Source organism: Bos grunniens, chromosome 2, assembly GCF_055505025.1.
Source record: "Bos grunniens cultivar Pamir isolate PY7600 chromosome 2, Bosgru_T2T1.0, whole genome shotgun sequence".
NCBI classification, from domain to species: Eukaryota; Metazoa; Chordata; class Mammalia; order Artiodactyla; family Bovidae; genus Bos; species Bos grunniens.
In genome coordinates this window covers 30,235,464-30,260,685 of record NC_141166.1, presented here as the reverse complement: position 1 = coordinate 30,260,685, position 25,222 = coordinate 30,235,464, and the positions used below count along the sequence as shown (strand labels likewise).

Genomic DNA, 25,222 nt, shown 5'->3' with positions numbered 1-25,222 from the left:
GGAGTGGGTAGCCTTTCCCTTCTCCAGGGGATTTTTCCAACCCAGGGATCAAACCCAGGTCTCCCGCATTACAGGCAGATTCTTTTCAGCTGAGCCAGAAGAGAAGCCCTTGGTGATCCTAAGATTGTATCTGAAAAGGCAAATGAACTAGAATATCCATTTTTTAAAAAGAAGGATATAAACTTGGAAGATATAGTCTACCTAATTTCCAGATCTACTGGGAAACTACAAAAGTCAAGATATTGTGGTGTTGGAGAAAATAAGGACTTACAGAGCAGAGTGGAGTGTACAGAAATAAACCCACACAAATAAGGTCAATTGGATTTTTGACAAAGGCACAAAGAGAATTTAGTGAAGAAAGGATAGTCTTTTCAATAAATGGTGGTAGAACAATTGGATATTCATATGTAAAGCAATGAACCATGACCCATATCTTGTACTCTATAAAAATTAATTCAAGATGGATTTTAGACCCCCATGTAAAAAGTCTAAATGAGATAGTAATTTGACATCTGTTGTAGGCCATGTTAGTTAGTTATGGTTTGTGCTGTTTAAAGATGTAGTATTTGTAGATTGCCAGTTCTGGTTAAAGTAAATGATACCAGTCTCTTCTGAAGTAACTGACTATGGTTATTACAGGTCGAGTTAACTAAGGCCTTTGATATAAAAGCTAGCGAAGCATTGGACCACTCAGGGAACAGTCATTTGTTTAATGGGACTTTGACTCCCTGTATACAGAATGAAGAGGATATCATTGAACTGTGTCTGTCATCTGGTCAATGGTGTAAGTTTCGAAACCAGCAGAGTAGTAGAATTGGGATAATTTTGGAAATTATTTGTCTAACTCTTATTTCGGAGAAAGCAATGGCACCCCACTCCAATACTCTTGCCTGGAAAATCCACGGACAGAGAAGCCTGGTAGGCTGCAGTCCATGGGGTCACTAAGAGTCGGGAACGACTGAGCGACTTCACTTTCACTTTTCACTTTCATGCATTGGAGAAGGAAATGGCAACCCACTCCAGTGTTCTTGCCTGGAGAATCCCAGGGACGGGGAAGCCTGGTGGGCTGCCGTCTATGGGGTCGCACAGAGTTGGACACGACTGAAGCGACTTAGCAGCAGCAGCAGCAGCTCTTATTTATTAAAATAGCAGAGGCTTGCAAAGTGAAGGTAACTTTATCAAACTTCGGTGGAACCAGAATTAGAATCTAGGTATGTGTTTCTTGTTTAGGTATGCCCTACAGTGTTTTGCTTTTGGGGGAAATAGGGGCAATTAAATAACCAGGAAGTCATTTATACCTATTGTGAGTAGGATTCAGAGGGCATTGTTTCTTTGTACCTGAGAGTATGCTTTAATACTGATACAGAACTCTCACCAGGGCTTCCCTGGTGGCTCAGACCGTAAAGAATCTGCCTGCAATGCAGGAGACCTGGGTTCTATCCCTGGGGTGGAAAGATCCCCCAGAGAAAGGAATAACAACCCACTCCAGTTTTCTTGCCTGAAGAACTCCGTGGACAGAGGAGCCTGGCAGGCTATACAGTCCACGGGGTCACAAAGGGTTGGACATGACTGAGCGACTAATACTTCACTACTTTGCCCTGGTGGCTCAGGGGCACAGAATCCACCTGCCAATGCAGGAGATGCAGATATGATCCCTGGATCAGGAAGATCCCCTGGAGAAGGAAGTGGCAACCCACTTCAGTATTCTTGCCTGGGAAATCACATGGACAGAGGAGCCTGGTGGGCTGTGGTCCACGGGGTCGCAGAGTCCAACATGATTAGGAAACTAGAACAACAATGACAACAAGAATTCTCTCTTACCTAAAGTACATGGAGAAGAGATGGTGATATTATTGTGTGATTGTCTACCAAAGTGATAGAATAATTACTTAAGTAGCTAAACTGATGCTAACTATGTGATGGACCGGACTTTGTACCTGATCTTTTAGTGTCAACAGTCAACCTGTGCTTTTCTTGCTCCTTTTTTTTTTTTTTTAAAGCCAGGGTTTGAATCTGATTCTCTGACATAAAAACTACAGTTTGTGTTGTATGTTACTAAGTTCCACAACTAGACGGATGAACAATTTTAGTTGGAAACCCTGACTCTGAAGTAATTTCGTTTGTCCATATTTTCTTTAGGGGCTCTGGTGAAAACAGATGAGCAGGAAGTAATCAACTTTCTATTGACAACAGAAATTATCCCTTTGTGTTTGCGAATTATGGAATCTGGAAGTGAACTTTCTAAAACGGTGTGTGTTTTTATCTTAGATTCTATGTTGTGTTGACTGTTGGACTACTTCTTCATGGTTGAGTTATCTTTTTCTGCCTCCCTTCAAAAATGAAAGTTTTTGAAACTTTCGTGAATGTTTTTTTCTCTTTTGAATAAAAATTGTTATATAATGATGATTTAAGAACCTAGAACCATCAGAAGAATATATTAAGTTAAATAATAAATTTCTCCCTTTTATCTGAACCCCCTTCTGACTCCACAGGTATATTTTTCCAGACATTCTTTATACATAATCAAGTATGTATATATATATATACACTTGAGCTTCTACCTGCTTTGTATTTTAACCATGGATGATAATGTAACTGGTTATAGAATTCTCACCTCTGTCTTCCCTCTCAGAACTCCATTATCATAGCCATGTTGTCTTCTGGTACTGAATGTTGTAGTGAAATCTTGAGTCAGCCTGATATTTTCCTTGTCAGATTTTTTTCTGAAAGAGCCTACTCATTGTGTCTTTTTTGTTGTTAATTTTTATAGTTTCCTCTTTGTTTTGGCCTCTTGCTTAAGCAACATCAGTTATGCTGTATTGTCTATTTTTCATGTGTCTCTTCTTACCCTCTAATTACTTTCTATCTTTAATTTCATATAATGTGATTTTTCTCAAGGCTACTTTTCCATGTTGCTATTTTTAGCAATATCTAACCTCTGCTTCTAAAGTATATCTGGTCACATTGACTATTCACTTTAATTTTTAATTAGGTAAGTATTGCTGAGTTGGATATAAGCAGATGTAATGATTTAAAGTTTGTTTGTTGTGAATATGCAATACAAATAAAGTAAAAATTCATATGCTACTACAAATAGGTATACAAGCAAATAAATGTAAGTCTTCTACCTTACGTCTCAGTTCTTCTCAGTAGTAGCCAGTATTATTACTTTTTTGTAGAATCTTTCCATAAATATGTATACATGTAGCAGTTTAATTTTGTATTAATTTATTAATTTGTATTAATTTTCTGTTAATTTTTGTATTAATACAAATTGTATTAATTTATCAATTTTTTCCTCTAGTCTGTGCTTCTCACTTCTCCTGTTGTTTCAGCTCTTCTTTGAATTTTGTATTTTCTTTTAACTTTTTAAAAATGTTTTTTTAAAGTTCATATTCGCTTCAGTTTCCTTGAAAATGCAGATAAGTATTACTTGCTACCGTTTCTTGGGTTATATCTCTATAAAAGTTTCCCTGTGGGAGTCTTTCTATCCAGGATTGCTGTTTGTTTAAAAATAATGGATGGAAAGAGAGATGTTATGAGCTGAAGTTGGCAGTTTTTAAGTCAAGTGTTTTGCCTCTGAATACTTTTCCACCCAGCCTGCCAGTCTAGGGTGTGTGTTTTAGGGAGGATTTATACCTCTGCCTTCAACTTTCTACTAAACACACAAAGGATAAGTGACATGTGATCTGTGTTCATGCTTTTCTTTTCTCATTTCTTCCTTAATTTTATTTATTTTGTTAATTTCAGTGGATTTCTGGGACAGGATTGGAATGGGTACAACTGTATTCTGTTGTTTTTAAATTCATAGTTGCCTGTGAATAGGTGTTTTTCAAGTTGGCTTCTTATGGCTGGGACAGACAAAGATTCATTTTCTTCTTTTGTGACATTTCTTCCACGAGCCCCCATCCTAACGATCCCTCCATTTTCATTTCTTGCCCATTACTAAAATTAATTCATCCTTGATGTTTAGAAGTTCCCATCAACCTTTACACTTCAACTAGAATGCTTCTCCTATCCTGCCTTATAACATTATTTGTAGTCAGTTCCTGGCATGTCTATCTTCTTTTGGTCCATGCAAGTAAAGACCTTGTCATGTTAACTTTTCATGTACAAATCCTTAGTCTCAGGCCTTGTCATAGTAGGCATCAGGTGAAACAGAGGTTCTCAATCAAGGCTGTGTGACATGATCACCTGTCAAGTGTTTTAAAAACATCAGTGTCCAGGTTCCATCTCTGACTTACTGAACCGTTGTCCAGAGTGATAAAGTATGGACATTTGTGTGTTTTTTTGTTTTTTTTTTTAAATCCCTCTGGAAAAGTGTATAGTATGTTATTTTGGAAAGCTGTTTGGTGGTACCCACTATAAACATAAGTCTACCCTGTGACTCAGCAGTCCCACTCCTGCATATATACCCAAGAAAAATGAGCTCTACAGAGTTCCCTGGCGTTTAGGACTCCATGCCTTCACTGCCAAGGGCCCAGATTCGATCCCTGGTCGAGAAACTAAAGTCCCACAAGGCACATGGCACACACACATACCCAAAAAATGAGCTCTTATGGGCATCGGAACATGTATAGGAGTGTTTATGGCACTTTTGCTCATGAAAGATAGAACTGTAGTATATTACAAAATAAATTACACAGTAGTTAAGAAGAATGAACTGCTGATATATGCAGCATAGGTGATATTACGTCAGATGAAAGAACCCAGGCACGTATGAGTTCATACTGTATGACCATGTATGTAAAAGTCCAGAGTGGTCAAAACCAGTCAGTGAGGATAAATCAGAATAGTAACTCCCTCTCAGGGAGGGATATGACTGGGGAAAGGTACACGGGAATCTTCTGGAGTGCTGAAAATGTTCTATATTTAAAATTTTTATTTTATTTTTATTATAGTTTATAGTTGACTTATACAATATTGTGTTAGTTTCAGGTGTACAGCGAAGTGATTCATAAATATATATTCTTTATATATATATATAGAGAGAGAAAGAATATATAGATATATATTCTCTTCCACTGTAGATTATTACAAGATACTGAGTATAGTTCCCTGTGCTATACAATTGGTCCTTGTTGGTTATCTGTTTATATTATTGTTGTTCAGTCACTCAGTTGTGTCTAACGCTTTGCAACTCCATGGACTGCAGCACACTAGGCTTCCCTGACCTTCACCATCTCCCACAGCTTGCTCAAACTCATGTCCGTTGAGTCGGTGACACCATCCAACCATCTCATCCTCTGTAGTCCCCTTTTCCTCCTGCCTTCAATCTTTCCCAGCATCAGGGTCTTTTCTAATGAGTCAGCTTATAGTATTGTGTATATGTAAATCCCAACTTCCTAATGTTCTGTATTTTAATCTGGTTGTGGTTCACAGATGTGGAATAAGTAAAAATCAAAATACACTTAAGATTAGTACACTTAACACATTTTACTGTGTATATGTTTGTTTGATTTTCTTATTCGTGCCATAAAAGATTGTCACAAGCTCAGTGGCTTAAAACACTACCAGTTTATGGAAGCCAGAAACCATAAATTCAGTTTAACCAGCTTAAGTCAGGGTGCCCGTAAGGATGGCATTGCCTCTGGAGACTCTAGGAGTGAATCTCTTCCCTTGCTTTTTTTCAGCTTTCTTTCTTTCTATATATATATATATATATATATATATATATAAAATATGATTTTGTTTGTTTATTTTTTGCTGTGCTGGGTCTTTGTTGCTACACACGGGCTTTCTCTAATTGCAGCGAGTGGGGACTCCTTTTTAGTGTGCAGGCTTCTCGTTGCAGTGGTTTCTCTCTTTGCAGAGCATGGACTCTAGGGCTTAGGCTTCCATAGTTGAGGCTCCTGGGCTTCAGAGCACAGGCTCAGTAGTTGTACATGGGCCCAGTTGCTCTGAGAAATGTGGGATCTTCCCAGATCAAGGATAAAGCCCGTGTCTCCTGCATTGGCAGGTGAATTGCCTTTTTCGGCTTTTAGAATTGCACATCTTGGCTATTCCTCCCTCTTCCATCTTGACAGCCAGCAGTGTAGCATGTTCAAATCTGTGCCTCTGTCATATCACTTTCTCTATGGTCACATCTCCCTCCACTTCCCTTTTATAAGAACCCTTGTGATAATGACCTAAGGCCCACCTGGATCATCCAAGATGGTTAATCCCCCCAAGATTCTTAACAATCACATCTGCAAAGTACCTTTTGCCTTATGAAGTAGCATCCTCAGGGTTTAGTGATTATGACCTGGATATGCTCGGGGGCCATTATTTAGCTGACCACAATGTTATACACCAGTAAAATAGTAAAATAAAGCAAATAATTCCCACAGTTGATTCTGATGATCAGCTAAGGAAGAGAATCATTATAATAATCATTTGACTTGAATTAAAACTTTTTTAACCCCATCTGTGTAAGAGTTAATGAGCTTAAATCAAGCTTAAATTGAGTGTATTCTTTATTACTGTTGGAAGTTTTTGAAGGGAGGCTTAAAAATCTTATTTTCTTAACGGTCTTTTAAGAATAGGAAAAATCTTACCTAACTCATTTGGAAGAGATGAGGCATGGCTGCGTTTCTGAAATCATCTTGGCCCATGGAAAACTGGGAAGCTCTGTGTTTAACTAGGTTTGGGTCTCAACTCTGATTTAGTCACTTTGTTGCTTGGGATCTTAATCTGGCAAGTTATTGATTGATTAACAGTTATACCTGGCACATAGGTGTTCAATAACTAAGAAAACCTCTCTGTTTTTAGACTCTGATGATTACCTGCTCTTTTTAAGTAAAATAACAACGGTACCTACCTCATAGGTTTGTTGTGAAAATAAGATAAGGCATGTTACAGCTTTAGGAAAAATTCTGGCACTTAATGTTGAATATGGTAATATGTATTAATTTTTTTGTACTGTGCATAAGTTGTCATAATTAAGTTATCTAGAATGCAGGGGTATTTTCTTAGTTTTCTGCTTCATGGTTATTCCTAGGAGAGGAGTAGACAGTTGGAAGACAAGTCTGAACAATGTTTTAGACTCCTTAATTTTGTTTTACTCCAGGTTGCCACATTTATCCTCCAGAAGATCCTCTTAGATGACACTGGTTTGGCTTATATATGTCAGACATATGAGCGTTTCTCCCATGTCGCCATGATCTTGGTGAGTTCTTTCCTTTACCTTTTTTATTTATTTGGCCGTGTTGGGTCTTAGTTGTGGCATGGGGGATCCTCTGTTGCTGCGTGTAGGCTTCTTTCTAGTTGTGACACCTGGGCTTTAGAGCTCACAGGCTCAGTAGTTGTGTAGGCTTAGTTGCCCCAGGACATGTGGGATCTTAGTTCCCTAACCAGGGATTGAACCTGAGTCCCCCTGCATTGCAAGGAGGATTCTTAACCACTGGACCACCAGGGCTTCTGATCACACAACTTAGTTTCTTTGCAGTCGACATTGAGCTACTTCAGTCTCCCAACAGGAAACAACAACCATGAAACCTTGTATAACAGGTCTTGCAATATCTGGTCTCTGATACCAACTAGGATTATGTTGTGTTTTGTATGTTCTCTCCTACCCCACCTTGTTTTGGGGAAAACAGGGTAAGATGGTCCTGCAGCTATCCAAAGAACCTTCCGCCCGTTTGCTGAAGCATGTAGTAAGATGTTACCTTCGACTCTCAGATAACCCCAGGTAAACATTTATAGAATTTAGAGGACTTTGGGGAAATACTCTGATGAGCGTCTGCCCCATCTCATGTCATGGCTTCTGTATCTTTAGGACAGGGAAGAGATAAAACTATATTCAGGTCGTCTGAGACAGACCTTGATTAATTTCTTTTAAAATCTGAAATGCTAAATTTAAAAATCCATCAGAGTGTTGTCTCCCCACCAAAACTCTGTACCCTACTCTAAAATTCCCGAGAGTTCAGATAGTGAATCTCATGATCCATTACTCCTGTGGTTTGAGCTTTCTGTTCTACAAGAAAGAAAAGTATATTTTTAAAGATCTCTTAAGAAAGGAACAAGCCCAGAGGGCTCTTGAATTGTATCTCTAGTTCTCCTCTTGATTCCTGTAAAGTCCTTGAGCTAATTATTTTACCTCCCTATTTCTTTCTGCCGGAAATCATACATTGTAGATACAGTGCATTTTAGAAAAATTTGACCTTTTGCTTTGTAAATCCATAATTCATGCTGAAAGCCACTTGCTCATATTCTGCTAAACCACATAATGGGATGATTTCTGTGTTCCTAGGAATGGGGATAACTTGATTAATGTGAACTCCTGCCACTGAGGTTATTTAAGCCCTAAGTATTTCTTTGACCATTTTCTCCTGTTCTTTAGTGGTTCCTGATTTCACCAAGTTTGAAAATACATTTATTTAAAATTCTCCTTGTAAAAGAAACTAGGCTAAGTACAAAAGCCATAACTTAAAAAAAAAAAAACAGCCTTATAAATAGTTAATTTACCTTAATGAGTTTTCAGATTTGACTTTTACTGGTAATATTTTAAAGAAAATGAAATATTTGAAAGTTCATCTGATAATAACTTTATGATAGCTTTACTGCTTATCTCTTAAGAGTTTTAACATAAAACTGAAGCTGTTTTTGGAAAGACACAAATTTTTATCAGTTTAGAGTTAAAAGTTCATTAACTTATCCTACTATGAATCAGGTCATATCCCCTGTTATTTTTCTGATTTTGGAATGTTTCATTTACTATCACCCATTTATTTTTAACATGAGTATTTCGACAACTGTAATAAATCAGAAAGTAGTTTGAATTGAGGTAAATTGTTGCATCATTTTATTCTATTTGCTTTGTCACAAAGTTCAATGTAGGGGAAACATTCTGAAAATGTTTACAGACAACAGATCCTGGAGGTCTCTAAGCCTATGTCTAATATAAGCTTTAGATAATTTTAATGGCTTATTAAAGTACTTGACAGAGCCATAAATTCCCAGGATTCTATATATTTATATCTAAGAAAAGGGCTCTTCCCTGTCCCCCAATGTGGGTTTATTTGTTTGGTCTCCCTGGTTGGTTGGTTTGTTTTTGATGTAGGGCACGTGAAGCACTCAGGCAGTGCCTCCCTGACCAGCTGAAGGATACGACCTTCGCCCAGGTGCTAAAAGATGACACCACCACCAAACGCTGGCTTGCACAACTGGTGAAGAACCTGCAAGAGGGTCAGGTCACTGATCCCCGGGGGATTCCCCTGCCCCCTCAGTGATCCTCCCCCATCCCCTCCCACTACTCCCCCCAAGTTGGGGGAGGGAGGGGACACCTGCAAGGAAAACAGCTCAGGTTTTATCGCCGACTGGGAATAGACGACCTCAATGCTGAACTGCACTGGAGAAAAGGGGCACGGTACCCCCGCTGAGGTGTATGAGCTGCCATCTCAGGCTGCCTTGAGGACCTGGGCTCCCTCTGCTACTCCCAGGAAACGGGTTCCTGACACAGCAGTTTGCCACCATAGCCAAGGAGGGTGTCAACACCAGCAAATGCTGTATTTGCAGCAGGCCCACGATGACCCTTCTCCCTCACCTCTACCCAGCCACTGGCGGGAGGGAAGATTGGTGGCGGCAGCAGCGCTCTAGGCACGGTGAACGCCTGGGACCAACCATGTGGCGTTTTCTTATTTTGCCTTCCTGGAAGACTCAAGATGTGTCACTTCATCCTCTCTCTCAGTATTTGTTTACTTTGGTTTTTTGTTTTTAATCTTAGAGAGAGGTGTAGTGGACACAAGCTGTAATATTCAGCAAACCTTTGTCAGTTGGCACTGTTTACAAGTCTGTTAGTTGGATAAGCTCAATAAAAAGTTGGTCTGGGCATTACATCCCATTACATCTAGGAGGCCAATAGCTGCGTGAGCTGTTGGGGGGAATGGGAGGCAGGGGAAGGATATGAAGCCAAAGGACAGCAGGAACCCACCACCTATTTCCCTTCCCTTCTCCATTCTTCTACCCCCAGTTCTGGATGCCACAAGGACCTTAACCCTTGCTTATGGCTTTCGCTGCTAGCTTTTCCAAATCTCAGTGCTCTTCCCTTGTTCACTTTCCTAAACTTAAAACAGGCGTCTTAATTCACCAGACTGTCCTGGAAGGATATTGTATTGAGAGGAGATGATGAATGTCACCTTTAGTTCAAGTCCTCAGAGACATTTCCTGGATGACTTTTAAAAGGAAGGTTATCTGGGCTTACGATGATAGGCTCCTTGATCCTGTTCTTTGCTTTGGTGTGAATCTACAATTCCAAGTGTCTTCATGATTGTACTTGAAGCAGTATTAACTGAATGAGTTAATTTTATTCAGATTTAAGATAGAGCACTGGACTCTGCTTGCTCAGTCTTGTTGGGTTTTTTGTTTTTTTGTTTTTTTTCTTTTGTTTTGGACACATTCCCTTATGGTCTGTGGGAATTATGAGATTGTCTCTGTAATATTTTTCACTTTTTTGTACTGTGTCAGAGACTCTCCATTTCTTCTGTGGATCTTTAAATGACTCTCTTCATAATCTAGAGGTTTGAATCTGCAGTCCAATGTAAATTAAATTGCGTTGCTTTCCCCCAGTCCTTCCACCTGCCATTACCTACTGTCTCTCTAATCCCCATCTTCAATCAAAGATGGAATTTATAACCCAACTAGAGAGACCAAATATTTTCAGTCCACATCTTACACAGTTGAAGGTGAGTCTGAACACATTTGAGGAGAGTTACAGGGGGCAGGCTCAGAAAAACCTTTGCAGGGGCAGTTTTGCCAACCCAAGGGCTCTTTCAAGCCGACTTTCACAAAGGGAGCCGGCCTTATTAGTTGGCTTCTGTCTCTCTAGAGCCAAGAAAGTAGTAATGAAGTAGCCTAGATGTAGGAAGGGTAGAATAAGCACTTACTCCGCAGCTTTCAAAAATGAAGAGGAGGACCAGACCAGCTCTCACTAAGCTCAAGCCTGAGGAGAAGAAGCCTTGGAGAAAGCAGAGAGCAGCATGGACTAGATAAACGTCTTGACTCCCTTCAGCCCACAGTTTCTGTCCTGCAGACTCCAGCTAGGTTAACCCTGGTTTTTGCCAACTGCCTTCCTGCTGAGCCAAAGTTTTCTCATTCCCTCTCCTTTGGGGAAGCAGTTGAGGCCCCAGGCCCCAGGCCATGCTCCCTGAGAAATTCTCTTCTCCATCTTTCGGTGCATTGGCCATTGTACTGTGCCAATAGTGTCTTAATTCTTGTACCATCTAATCTCAGCGGGCCTTGGACCCCACGTAGGAGTTGAGGGGAGGGGTGGAAATGGGTATTGTTCCTTGTAGTTGGTCCTGATGTCGTGTGTGAATAAAGAGACCCCCTCCCCTCACTTTGTGTGTTCTGTCCCTCTCACTCCCTCAACAGGACTGAAATAAAAATGCTTCTGTTTTTGTAACAATAGTTTTTCCTTTAAACTGTGGAGATTGGATTTTGTTGGTCAGATGATCCTCGTCAACCTTGCCTCTCTACCTCTGTGCACCTACACACACATGCACTGTCCTACCAAGAGGGCAGTGATGGTTCCTTTGTGGATAAGTCCTTTGGAAGAGTCTTACTGATGTGTAAAAGCTGTTTGGGAAGCTGGGGTGGCATCTTTTTTCTGATAAAAGTGTCTTGCTTAAGAGAACTTCACTCCTGGCTGTAGTGGCCAGAACCTAGTACTGGTGTGGGAGAGGCTTCCATATATGAAGAGATAAAACTTGAAACATTTTACCACCAACTTTAATAGCCATTTCCTTCTGGAGTTCAAGACTTCCATCTCCAGACTTGTTTCCATCCCTGTTTCTGGCTCTCAGTGAGACAGAGCCAACCTCTGTTTCCAGCTTCTTTTTTGTGAGGCTTGAGGGACTTTGTTTCAGTGGTGGAACAGGACAAGGAGAGGTACTGGTAGCCTTCAGAGCATGCCTTCCTTACTAACAGTATGTATGATTCTCTTGCTAACTATTCCTGCCGCTCAAAGCCTGGGGAAGTGTGAGGGGGAAGAGTAGGAATATGCAAAGTTACTCTATCAAAAGTCCAAGGAAAACATTTGAAATAGAAAACAATAGAATGAAATGACATTTTTCTCCCTGAATATTGCAGAATTTCATTTTTAAAAAATACATGTGTTTCAAAAGCAGATATAATAGGTTAAGTTGAACAACACAAACCTAGCTTAACTGACATACATAAAATACTGTAACTCAACCAACAATGCACATATTTGTAATTGCACCAAAACCTTTCACCAAAATTGATCATAGCTGAACGATCAAGCTGTAAGTAAGGAAATTTCCCCCCCAAATTAAAGTAATACAGTGTTCTCTGAACACAGAGGGATTAAGCTAGAGGGGAAAAAACTGAAAAGTCCCTAACTTATAAAACAGTATAATTCTAAACCCACTCATCACAGGAAAAAAAAAGTACAAAGGAAATTAGAAAAAAAAAAATAATGAAGACACCTCATGTCAAGAAACTGGGAAAGAGGGAAATCCCTGATAGTCTAGTGTCTAGGACTTGGCAGGGGGCCCAGGTTCCATCCCTGGTCGGGGAACTGAATCACGTGCTGCAACTAAAATACCACAACTAAAAAAAAAAACTGTATGCTGCGGCTGGGGATCCCAAGTGCCAGAGCAAGGACCTGGTCCAGCCAAATAAGGAACTGAAAAAGAATAGCAAATTCAAGAAGTAGAAGAAGTGCAAAAAAAAAAAGTGAAATAAAAAACATGTAACCAAAAGTCATTCCCTTAAAAACAGTAAAACTGATAAAGCTATAGACTGATCTGGAAAAAAAGTCAATGTTAGAAATGAAATAGAGACGTCACTCACATCTTAGTCACCAATCGCATGAACTTCCAGAAACTATAGAGAAAAAACAGGTCTTAATTAAAATTTGAAGCAGTATAACTCAGCCACCAAAAACTATCAAGGATATTAAAGGAAGGAAAACTAGGTGCTAACCTTTCCTATGAATGTAAATGTAAAATTTCCAGTCAAGTCAAATCTAGCAACATATAGAAAATGTGTCAAATCTGATTTGGATTTACTGCAAAAATAGATTGACTTGATGCTTGAATTCAGTTAACAAAAAGCAGGAGAAGAATCACAATCATTAAATATGCGCAGGAAAGAGCACTATAAAATTCAGTACTGGGACTTCCCTGTTGGTCCAGTGGCTGAAACTCCATGCTCTCACTGCAGGGGCTAGGGTTTGATCCCTGGTAAGGAAAGTAAGATCCCATGTACCACAACTAAAGATCCTGCATGCTGCAGTGAAGATCGAGCATCCCCCATGCTGCAACTAAGACCTGATACAGCTAAACAAGTATTACAGAAAAAAAATTCAATACCTATTCATGAGTTTTAAAAACTTTGAAAAGCAGGAATAGAAGGGGGTATCCTTAATCTAATAAAAATCGTTAAATGTGTGTGTATGTAGATATACCTATGTGTATATCTGTGTATAATTACTTTGACCTAAAAATTCAAATTCATTTATAATTTTAAGATTTAAAAGAAAAAGTTTCATATTCATGAAAACACAAAACCTTAATAAAAAAACGCTATGGTTGGGACTTCCCTGGTGGTCCGGTGGTTAAGAGTCCACCTTGGAATGCAAAGGATACAAGTTCGATCCCTGATCAGAGAACTAATCCCACATGGCTCAGAGCAACTTGGCTCACTCATCACACCTGGAGAGTTTGCACCCCAAGGAAAGGTCCTGAGTGCCGCCAACTAAGACCCAATGCAGCCAAATAGATAAAATTCTATTTTTAAAAAACCTGTAGTAAACTTCTCAATTATAAAATACTGAAATCATCCTCCACAAGATGCAGAATAAGATAAGGATGTCCACTATCACAACTCCATAAACTGGTCCCAGCCAGTGTGATGTCAAGAAAAAGATAAAGGGAAAAAACAAACATGCTGACAACATGATTGTGTATGTAAGTAATCCAAAAGAATCTACAGATTCTTAGAATTAAGTGAATTTAGCAAGGTCACAGAATACAGTCAATATGCATCTCAAAAAAGTCAATTATGTGTTTCTAAATACAATAAATAAAAAATGAAATTCAAAAATATATTGTTTATTATAGCATAATAAATCAGATAGCTCAAAATAGGTATGCCAAAAGATATGCAGACTCTACATTGCAAACAACATCCTGGAAAGAAAGATTGACAGGCATGTGGTCAAGTCACATATGTCAATTCACCTAATATTTTTCTTCGTTGGTATAGGTTAGCTTATATCTGTTAGAAAAAAAGTGGGAACTTGCCTATGTTCTCAACTATTTAGAAATCTCACTATGTAAGTTTCACAATAACTTAATTTTATTTCTTTAAATTGTATATAAGATACCATTAGAGAAACGTTTTTAACCCTAATGAAATTTCAGGAATGACTTTACAGTCTGACAACATGAGTACATTTTGAAAATAAAAAAATTGAAACATCTTAATTGTAAAAAAAAAAAAAAAGACATAGATGAAGAGACATATAATCTCCATGGACTGCAAAATAATATCGGAAGGATACCTGTTCTCTCAATCTGCCAGTGAAATTCGATTCTAAGTAAAATCCCAGCAGGTTTATTTTTGTGAAGATTGACAAGCTGATTCTAAAATTTGCATGGAACTAGAGAAAAGCCCGAGCAAAGCAATGAAGACCCAGCTCAGCCAAAAATAAGTGAATAAATAAAATTAATTTTTTTTTATTTCATGGAAATGGATAGTGCCAAAACAGCCAAGACAGTCTTGAAGAAAAATGAGATTGGAGTCCTTCCACACCCAGACACCCTCCTTTAACCTTTTAGACCCACCTTCCTGAGACATGACTTATAAATAGCATACAGTTGTATTTTACTTTGTGAACTTTTCTGAAACTTTTCTCTCTCACAGTGGTATACCCTTTGCATTGTAGATTTTGTTTTTGGCTGTGCTGGGTCTTTACTGCTGCATAGGCTTTTCTCTAGTTGTGAGTGGGGCCTACTCTCTAGTTGCAACATGCTAACTACAGGCTTAGCTGCTCTGAGGCTTGTGGGATCTCCCTGGACCAGCGATCAAACACATGTCTCTTGCATTGGTAGGCAGATTCTTTACCACTGAGCCACCACCAAAGCCCTGGCCTTTGCATTTTAAATTCTAATCTCTATCATCTGATCTCTTGTTTCTCTTATACCTCCTTGTCCCCCCTCCCACCTTAATTTTTTGGGGAAGGGGGGTTATTTTGGAGGTTTTTGTGAGTGTTTTCTCTGGAATGGAAGTGTCTATATATTCTGTTATCTTTCCAAGTTAAATATCCTGGCTTTTAAGTTAACAGGTGTGCTTAGTCACTTCAATCGTGTCCGACTCTTCATGACCCCATGGACTATAGCCTGCCAGGCTCCTCTGTCCATAGGATTCTCCAGCTAAGAATACCGGAGTGGGTTGCCATGCTCTCCTCCAGGGGATCTTCCCAGCCCAGGGATTGAACCCAAGTCTCTTGTGTCTCCTGCATTGGCAGGTGAGTTCTTTACCACTAGTGCCACCTGGGAGGCCCAAATCAACAAGTGGTCTCACAGATTATTTTTTAGGTGAAACTTAATACTTTAAGTATTCCTTTTTGACCAATGAGAAAGGGGAGCTTTATTTCAGAAGTGTGAGAAGTTAGATTGGATGGTCTGGGAAGTGAGTCTCTGAAACCCCAGCCCTGAAGCAGAGAAGTTTAAGGCGTCTCCTCTGGGAGTCAGGAGGAGAGCCTAGGCTTGCCTGTGCAGCAGTGTCAGGGTACACTGTTGAGGTCTTCCTCTTTGCCAGCTACCCCTTCATTTCAATTTAGGGCTTCTAGGCCTTTCCTGGGCATGGTTCCCAGAAAATCCCTCTGCTGCTGCTGCTGCCCTGATCAGGTTTCTGGATCTGTTAATAATAGACAAGAGTGTGGGGATGGGACAGGATCATTATGGAAAGAGGAGCAACTAAACCAGATGGACAGCTCCTGTGCTCAGGGCCCTGTGTGTCTGCTCCTGTCCTGGATCTGAAGGAGATCCTGCAGTGGACCTGTCTTCTAAGCCATTCCTGGGAGCCACAGTAACCTTGTGAAGGTTTTCTAATGGCTTTCCCCAAAATCAGAATACATAATCTGGGGTGCTTATAAGAACACTGAAACAGAATGTCTGAGATTTGAACTCCCATCAGAAAATCCAGGAGGAGTGATAACACCTCTCACAGAACACCCAGAAGAGTATGAGGTGGTGCTGCAACTAGGTGAGGCAAATAGTGACTCAGAGAGGCAAACCATATGTATACCCCTGGAGTGTATGCACTTCCCTGGTGGTTCAGTGGATAAAAAACCACCTGTCGATGCAGGGGACATGGGTTCAATCTCTGGTCTGGGAAGATCCCACCTGCAGCGGGGCAACTAAGCCCCTGCACCACAACTACTCAACCCACGTGCTCTAGAGCGTGTGAACTGAAACCACTGAAGCCCACCCGCCTGGAGCCTGTGCTCCACGAGAGAAGCCACCACCATGAGAAGCCCACACACCACAACCAAGAGTAGGCTCTGCTCTTTGCAACTAGAGAAAGCCCGTGCACATCCACGAAGACCCAGCAGAACCAAAGATAAATAATTTAAAAAAAAAAAAAAGAATTTGCCTTGCAATGCAGGGTACTTGGGTTCGATCCTTAGTCAGGGAACTAAGATCCCACATGCTATGGAGCAACTAAGCCCATGTGCCACAACCAGAGAGTCCATGAGCTGATCATGAGATTATGATCATGAGAATCCATGAGATATCCCACATGATGCAGCGAAGATCCCCCAGGCTGCAACTAAGACCCAAAGAAGCCAAATTAAAAAAAAAAAAATCCTGGAGTGTGGAAGGGCTAGTATGGAAAAATAAGGACAGGACAACGTTGGAGGAGTGGAAACAGAAGAATAAGACAAGCATGGGAAACAGCCTCTATGAAGTAAGATATGAAATCAGCACAGTTTAAACCTTAGTGCCTCCTAATCTTCCTGTTCCCCGGGAATGGCCTTCCCTCTTCTGCCTCTACTCCCTGCATATTCCTTTTCCTTTATTAAAACCTGCTGTCAGTGCAGTAAACTCCACTTAGGTATAAATTTTGAGACTCGTAAGGCTTCAGAAATTACCAGTTACTAAAACATGAAACCCTTTTGTTGTAAAATATAACAAAGCTACAGAAAACTACATAAAACGTATAGCTTCATAAGTTATTATGAAGACCCTTATCAGCAACCCAGGACCAGAAACAGAACTTCGCCAGCTATTTCAGAAGCCAGCTGCGTGCCCCATCCCACTGCAATGCCTCTCTTTTCCTCAAAGTAACCACTATCCGGACATTTATGGGAATTACTCAGAAGGATTTTATTTTAATGGGACTAAAGGTTTAGCTATAAATAAGCACTAATGGTAGAATATTAGGCAGTTGAGCGATGTTTGGAGGAGCCACAAGAGGCAGCCAGGTCCCAGCACACTCAGAAATGACACCACTTTGTACAGTTAGTTCCCTCTGTGCCTGTGATTAAGACATTACTCACTGGAAGATGACCCCACAGAAGTCCAAGTACAGAGCTGTGCCCCTACCCTCAGCTCCATTCTGTCATACACTGATCCAAAAAGAGCCATACCCCACAGTCTTCCCAAGGCAGAGCAAAAGTAGGTCCCAGCTCACAGTACTGGGGAGATTGTAAGGGACTGGCGGTCTCTGCTCTGACCTGTGAGTCCGGGCCATTGCTGAAACTTCCCTGGGCCTCCGTTTCTCACTGTGAAGTATGGAGCTGTAATAAAGCCCTTGACAATCCCCTATTCCTCTCCTACTTTCCTCAATCTTGGTGTTTGTTTCCGCTGCCTATTCGTACACGCTTTAAGAAGTTCATTACCTTGCTTTCCCAGCTGGATGTCTTTCCAGCCTTGTGTTCCTCTTTTTGCTTTTGATCCTTATACACTATGAGTCTGCTTCATTTCTACATGTACCTTTATAAACACACAGATATGTCCTTGCCTGTTAGAGATGCTGAAAAAACGGTTGTAGGATGAATGAATCTATGAAACAAATTGTCTCCTACATTCATATATACATTCCTTCAATATTCAGCAGATATCTAATATATATAGAGACGCCAACCTTTCCCTCTACACTCTAAAATCATTCTTCCTCCTTTTGTCACCTTCCCCCTTTCCCACCGTATCTTTTCTACTTTCCCTGAGCCATAAAGTTAGACTGAGTGCTCAGCAAGACAGGATGCAGAGACACAGAACCAGGCCAATGGAAACAGACACCATGGAAGGGAGCCAGATGAAATAAGGGCAAAGACAGCTGTACAACATGCAGAGAGAAACCAACCAGAATGAAAAACAGTGATTCATGGAGCACTGCCACTCGGATACTCCTTGGGTTTCGCTCTGAGAGCTGCTGCGAGATTGAGGTCAGTGAGGGCTGGCATGGAGAGGAAGGGCAGACAGGCTCCTCCTCCCTGGAGATGCACTGCTCGTCAATCCCTCCCCTTAATCCTGTGCTACCCACCCCACCCCCATGACTCCCTCATGCTGACCAGTGTCCTGGGCCTTTAAGGGATGGGCTGGACTGAGGAGAGAACTCACACCTCTCCCCACCCTACTCCTTCCATCTGGCTGTAAGTCAGCCAGCGACAGCAGCAAACTGCAGCAGAAGAGGGGAGGAAGCCAGCGAGTGCAAGAAGAGCAAAGGAGCCCCACTGGATTTCCTTGCTCCACGGCGGAGAGCATCCCAGAGCTCAGACATAGGACGGCTATCCTGCCCACGGTAAGGGCTGGAGGCTCTGACCAGCCACTGCTCCTAGCTCCTACATGCCCAAGTCCTTGCCCTTGGCCTCCACATGCTTATTCCCCCTGACTAAATCATACCCTGGACTCCTTTGCCTAAACAGGTTTACGGGCCCCTGACCTGCTGGTTTTCTGTAGCTTATCCACTTGGACTTATAGTTTTCCTACTAGCTATATCAGTCACCTTTTTATATGAGGACCTCTTAGCTACCCAGGGCTGTCACTGTGTAGATAAGTGGTGATCTCACCCCAGGAAGGGAAGAGAGAGAACTGAAGCAATCATGCTTCAGCATGAATTCATTAACAGATTGTTGAGGATTACCACATGAGGGTTGACCAAGACCCACGGAGGGGAAGGGTTGGGGGGAGTCTTCTATTATCAGAAACCCCTGATAATAGGCAGAGAGTTGTGAGACTTCCTTGGAAAGAGCCAGGGTTTGAGTTCTATGCCTCATTCTTAGCCTGCTCAATGATCCAGGGCACTTTGTTGGTGCCCATGAAAGACAGGCCTAATGGGAAGGATTGTAGAACCAAAAAACTGATTTTCAGACAAGTTGGTGTTGAGACCAAAACAACAATTCACACTTCAGGGACTCTGTCTGACCTACTCCCAGCTGCCTCCTAGGTCTGACCAAGTGCTGTCAAATAGGAGGCACTTGAGAATTTATGGGATGAGTGGAGGCATGAACGAATCTGGTTGATTCACAGGCGTCCATGAGAACATTAAATTGATGTGCACAAGAGTACAACAGAATCTTTCTAGGCACAGGAAATATTCTTTCATTTTTACTGTGACTTCTCTTTAAATAAAGCTGCCTTTTTGGGGAAGCATTGTAAAAAAAATATTGGAAGAGTACCTGCTCCTAGTCCTGTCTCTGATGTTAACTAGCTCTTTGACTTTGAACCATGGCTTCCTGATCTACTGTGGGAGGGAGTAGAGGGTTCCCTAGATTTGCTTGTGTCTCAGGAGCCCTTGTTAAAAATGAATATTCCTGGACCCCATCCTTAGAAACTCTGATCTGGTAGATTTGAGGTGGGGCTAAGGAATCTCTGTTTTAAGACACTCTACAGGAGACATTGATATAACCAGGAACCACTAGATTGATGTGTGTGTATGAGTCTTCAAGCTCTAACATTCTGAAGGCTATGACCTGTGACGGGAGCCATGAACCAGGTTTGTCATAATTCTCCTCCAAAGAAAGAGAGTAGACAGGTTGAATCTCTTCCATCCTGCCCTCAGAGAGACTGTGCTGCTGCTAAGTCGCTTCAGTCATGTCTGACTCTGTGCGACCCCATAGACGGCAGCCCACCAGGCTCCCCCGTCCCTGGGATTCTCCAGGCAAGAACACTGGAGTGGGTTGCCATTTCCTTCTCCAATGCATGAAAGTGAAAAGTGAAAGTGAAGTCACTCAGCCATGTCCGACTCTTCTCGACCCCATGGACTACAGCCCACCAGGCCCTCCATCCATGGGATTTTCCAGGCAAGAGTACTGGAGTGGGGTGCCATTGCCTTCTCCGCAGAGAGACTGTAGACACCTCGAATTCCACTATAAGCCACAGGCAACTCTACCAAAGTCCATCTCCAGGTGATATGAAGCCACCTGTCAGCTGAGGACCAAATTTTGCTTGGCAACCCTTGGCCACTTCCTGCCCTATTTGTGTGTCTATTTTCTCATCTGTATTGTAGAGGTAATTATCTGTATCCTCAGGGAGCTCCACATATGTGCCTAGACGTAAACAGTTAAGACCCAACCTCTCTCTCAGTCATTATCCTCTGATTCTTGCCTCTTTCTCTTGCTCCCACTCCCAAATCCTTTTTCCCTCCTCTCCAAACTGTACCTGCCTCAGCTGTGACCATCCTCCCCATTCCACCTTCAGGTGCCAGAGGAAACACCAAGACCTAGAACACCTAGGTTCTAAGTTGCATTCTCTGAGTAGTTTGTTTAGTCAGTCTCCTAGGATACAGGGGAAAATGAAGCTGAGCAGAAGGATCTGTTACTCAGGATCCCAACCCAAGAGTCCCCCTTCCTGAACCAAAGTCTCAAGCACCTTTCAGGGGACGAGAATCCAAGCCATTGCAAATTAGAAGAGAAACAAAAGAGCAAGGAGTAATGAGGAGAAGGGATGAGGAGAAGGATGAGAAGTCAAGAGCAAAGAGAGGCTGACTTAGGTAAGCAAATAGGAAGGCAAAGGGAGGGTCAGGAGAGAGCAAAGTGAGCTAGGAAGAAAGGAAAAGGAAGGGGTCAGGTAGAAGAGGGGGAAGGGGAAGAAAATAGGAAGAAGGAAAAGAAAGGCTGTTGAGTGGGATATGGTAGGAACAGAAAATGATGGGGTGGCGGGGAGGGAGAACAATGTCCCTCACTGGGTCCCAGCTCTGCTTTCATCGGCTTGCTAGAGAAAGCCTTTTCTAAGGGTAGTCTCGGTGAGGTCTCTGAGTTGGTCAAATGGAGACCTCAGTTCTAGCCCCAGTTCTGCCACTTAATTCCTTAGGTGACTGGCAGTTCAGCTAGCCTTCTGTCCCTTTATTTTTTCTGACAAAAGGATTCCCATACTTATTACTGAGCTCCATAGACCGCTGGTGGGGAAACAGAAAGCACGGGGAGCTAAGCATTTCGTCTCCCCTGTGAGTTGTTCAAAGAGCGGTGATGGTCTGTGATCTGGTTGGTTAACGTACAACCTTAACACAGGATAAATGTGTGCCACTTCATACGTGAAGCTTCTGACACAGCCAGCTTGGTTCTTCTCCAGTGTCTTCTCTTGGAGTTGTATCTGATTACCTATTTTCATTGGAATCTATTGAGGAATGGGATGATTCTGCTTTTTTTTGTGGTCAGGAGTTGCCTGATCCTGAAAGTCTTGTGAGAAGACATGGTGAGATGCAAACTCAATCACACGTAGGATGGCAGAGAAAAGAGCTCCTCTGTCCCTTTTCTACAAAATGAAGTCCAGCTCTGACATCCTGTGGCTCCCTGAGTTGAACCTAGCCCTCTATCGGCCATGTGTCACCTAGATACAGTTTTAAAACAGTGACTCAAGAATGGGAGCAGGGCACGCCAAGCTCTGAGGTTGAAAGAGTTTGACAAAAGAATATAAAATCATTTTCTAAGGCTGGTTTGAGATGAGGTAGGGCTGTTCCTGTGCTTGGGACTGTTCTCAGATCTCCCATGTCTCGACATTGTGGTGAGGCTCCCAGACACAGGCATATGGAAGGTAATTCTGTCTTCTCCCAGGGCCAAAGCCCACCCACCCCAGAAGTTCAGAGGAGAGAGGAGGCAAAATGTTGGCAAAGGGGATTAGACTTCAGCCCCAGGTTGACCCCAACCCCTCTTAGAGTCTGAAACTCTAAGACATTTAATGAAGATCTATTACTTTTTAGTCTTCATAGAACTTTTGCAAACCTTGGATTCCAAGCTGTGCAGCACCACCCAGCAAAGCAGAGATGCTTTCCTGTCTTCTTTCCTTCCTTCTTCCATCCAGAGGTCTCCTCTGGTCTCACTCAGGATTCTACGTGCAGCCTCAGCCAGTAAAACCTTTCCCTCTTGGGACTGAAGCTGTGTTCTTGTTCTCCTGAGAGTTGCCTTATCTCTTCTGCTTAGACTCAGATTGGTTTCCTGCACATTCCTACTCCTTTGGAAAATCTTCTCTAGGTCCTTCAGTCAGGAGAGCTATAATTTCAGTGACTTCTACATCATTCCTGAAGATCACCACCCTGGGTGGCTTTACAGGCTCTTCCTACTTAAGGGAGATGGGGCACTAATATGCTGTGTGACCTCAGACAAGTCACATCATGTTTCTGGATTTCTGCTCTAACGTAGGGAGTTGAACTACATGATGTTTAAATGGACTACTAACTGAATAATTAGTTTAAGGATTCTTGCCTTTTTTTTTTTTTTTTAGATGTTCACCACTGACAAATTGTTAAACTTATTCAGGGATGTTCCTGGCAGTCCAGGGGTTAAGACTTCACACTTTCACTGTAGGAGGCACAGGTTCGATCCCTGACTGGGGAATTAAGATCCCACATGCTGCAAAGGGCAGCTGGAAAGACTTCTTTTAAGTTTAAACTTACTAATTAAAACCCACAATATTTCTCTTCAACCATGGATCCTTTGCTTATACAAAAGCATAAAGCTTTATGTTCCGTGGACTTTGCCAGTTTCAGCATGATTTGTTTTAAGCACTGAGTATATTTGTTCTAGGCACAAAGCTAGGATCAAAGTGGCCACAAATCAAATCATCCAGTTCTTTTCAAGGCAAGTTTGTTGTTAGCTCTTAGGATAACTTCAGTTCAGTTCAGTCACTCAGTCGTGTCCAACTCTTTGCAACCCCATGAATCACAGCACGCCAGGCTTCCCTGTCCATCACCAACTCCCGGGGTTTACCCAAACTCATGTCCACCAAGTCGGTGATGCCATCCAGCCATCTCATCCTCTGTCGTCCCCTTCTCCTCTTGCCCCCCAATCCCTCCCAGCATCAGAGTCTTTTCCAATGAGTCAACTCTTCGCATGAGGTGGCCAAAGTATTGGAGTTTCAGCTTCAGCATCAGTGCTTCCAATGAACACCCAGGACTGATCTCCTTTAGGATGGACTGGTTGGATCTCCTTGCAGTCCAAGGAACTCTCAAGAGTCTTCTCCAACACCACAGTTCAAAAGCATCAATTCTTCGGCATTCAGTTTTCTTTACAGTCCAACTCTCACATCCATACATGACCACCGGAATAACCAGTCCTAAATGAGCAATGGCACCCCACTCCAGTACTCTTGCCTGGAAAATCCCATGGATGGAGGAGCCTGGTGGGCTGCAGTCCATGGGGTCACTAAGAGTCGGACACGATTGAGCGACTTCCCTTTCACTTTTCACTTTCATGCATTGGAGAAGGAAACGGCAACCCACTCCAGTATTCTTGCCTGAGAATCCCAGGGACAGGGGAGCCTGGTGGCCTGCCGTCTATGGAGTCGCACAGAGTCGGACACGACTGAAGTGACTCAGCAGCAGCAGCAGATGAGCATAAAAGGTAGGAACTCTCTTTCAGTAGGTAGAGAAAACTTGAACATGCTGTTCTGAGACTATGTAACTTATCTGGTTCATTAAAACTGTGAGAATTACTATTATGAATAAGAGTATGAGCTATACTTTATCATGTGAAGGTAGAAGTGGCTCATTTAGCAAGGCGCAGCACTAAGTGTGGTAGAAGAGACAAAAGAAATACTCTGGCCTAGCTTGTCCAGAGCTGGAGGATCCACACAGGAGCATGGTGAGGGCTCCTGGAAGGGAAGTTGAGATGATTCTGCTTGGAGAAGGAAAGGCTAGGATGCAGAGAGATTCCAAGTTCTGAAAGAGGGCAGCCAGCAAGTCAGTGATTCCTAATAATGGGGAACTGAGAGAGGTGTGGTCAACATGACCTCGTGGATTGTAGGGTGTTGGAAAAGAAGAGGGTATTTGGCAGAAACCCCTGGGTTGGCCCTGTCAGAGATGGCTGTGGGAAACGGCAGAAACTCTGAAATCAGATATATTTGGGTTTAAATTCCAAGTCCCTGTGTGATTGAGACAAGTCTCTTAGCCTCTCTAAGCTTCAATCACTAAACTCAAATTAGAAGTGAAAAGAGCTACAAATTATGTAGATGAAATAGCTGACACAACGCAGGCAGTCAAGGAACACTAATTTCCTTCTCTTCCTCCCTCGATCTATTACTCTAAGACCTCAAGATTAACCTGAAGCCTCTTGCTGCTCCTCGCTCCTTTAGGTGACTCTGGCGTCAGCTGGTGAAGCAGTGGGTGATGGCGTATCTGCTGCAAGGCCGTGAGTACCCCTGCAGAAGAGGGCTTGGGGAGACAGCCCAGAGACAGGGAGGAGGCTGGACTCCTGTTCCAAAGCTCCTCCTGGGCCCTCCACCTTCCCTACCGGCTACTCAGTCCCTGCTTCTCCTGGCTCAGGGCTGCCCATCAATCAAGATCTGCTGCTGATGCAGAAAGGCACAATGATGCGCAAGGTGAGGTCCAAAAGCTGGAAGAAGCTAAGATTCTTCAGACTTCAGGACGATGGCATGACAGTCTGGCATGCCCGGCAGGCTGGAGGCAGGGCCAAGCCCAGCTGTGAGTGATGTGGGTAGCCAGGGGTGGGCATGTGGGTGGACAGGACCTTACAGGCCCAGCAGCTTGAGGGCAGAGGAGTGACCAGTGTCTTATGATGTGCCCTGTTCTGGTCTCTTTAGTGTCTTTATCTGAGCCTGTAAAATGGAAATTATAACTGTACTAGCCTCTTCAGGGTGTTACAAGGATCAAATTGGTTATGGTGTGCAAAGATCTTCCAAGAGTCTTTGCCACATAATAAGGCTCAATAAATCATAGGTTTTATCTTATTACTATCATCATCATCATCATTATTATAGCATAATCTCGGGTAGCCAACTGTCTAGATAAAAGCCCTGGCTCTGCCAATTTCTAGCTG

The 25,222-nt window shown here is 42.2% G+C and overlaps 2 protein-coding genes across 7 annotated transcripts in view; both read left to right on the top strand.

Moving 5' to 3' along the window:
• The window catches only part of CNOT9 (CCR4-NOT transcription complex subunit 9), a 32,401-nt gene extending 21,021 nt beyond the window's left edge, over positions 1–11,380 (top strand). The window contains exons 5-8 of the mRNA XM_086340311.1: positions 2,140–2,249; positions 7,049–7,147; positions 7,578–7,669; positions 9,041–11,380. Coding sequence (XP_086196437.1) covers positions 2,140–2,249; positions 7,049–7,147; positions 7,578–7,669; positions 9,041–9,209 — 470 coding nt within the window. The 3' untranslated portion in view covers positions 9,210–11,380. The remainder of the gene's footprint in view (positions 1–2,139; positions 2,250–7,048; positions 7,148–7,577; positions 7,670–9,040) is intronic.
• A 2,925-nt stretch (positions 11,381–14,305) lies between these two features.
• PLCD4 (phospholipase C delta 4) overlaps positions 14,306–25,222 on the top strand; it is a 29,120-nt gene continuing 18,203 nt past the window's right edge. For 2 of the 6 annotated variants that reach the window (XM_086340158.1, XM_086340120.1), the window contains exons 1-3: positions 18,635–18,753; positions 24,519–24,574; positions 24,709–24,764. Coding sequence is in view for 2 of the 6 variants with exons in the window: in XM_086340168.1 (XP_086196294.1) it covers positions 18,320–18,397; positions 18,610–18,753; positions 24,519–24,574; positions 24,709–24,867 (437 nt within the window). In the remaining 4 variants the exon portion in view is untranslated. Of the gene's footprint in view, positions 18,398–18,609; positions 18,754–23,649; positions 23,789–24,518; positions 24,575–24,708; positions 24,868–25,222 lie in introns of those variants that run through there. The other 4 variants (XM_086340168.1, XM_086340113.1, XM_086340151.1 and 1 more) reach the window with 4 other exon arrangements.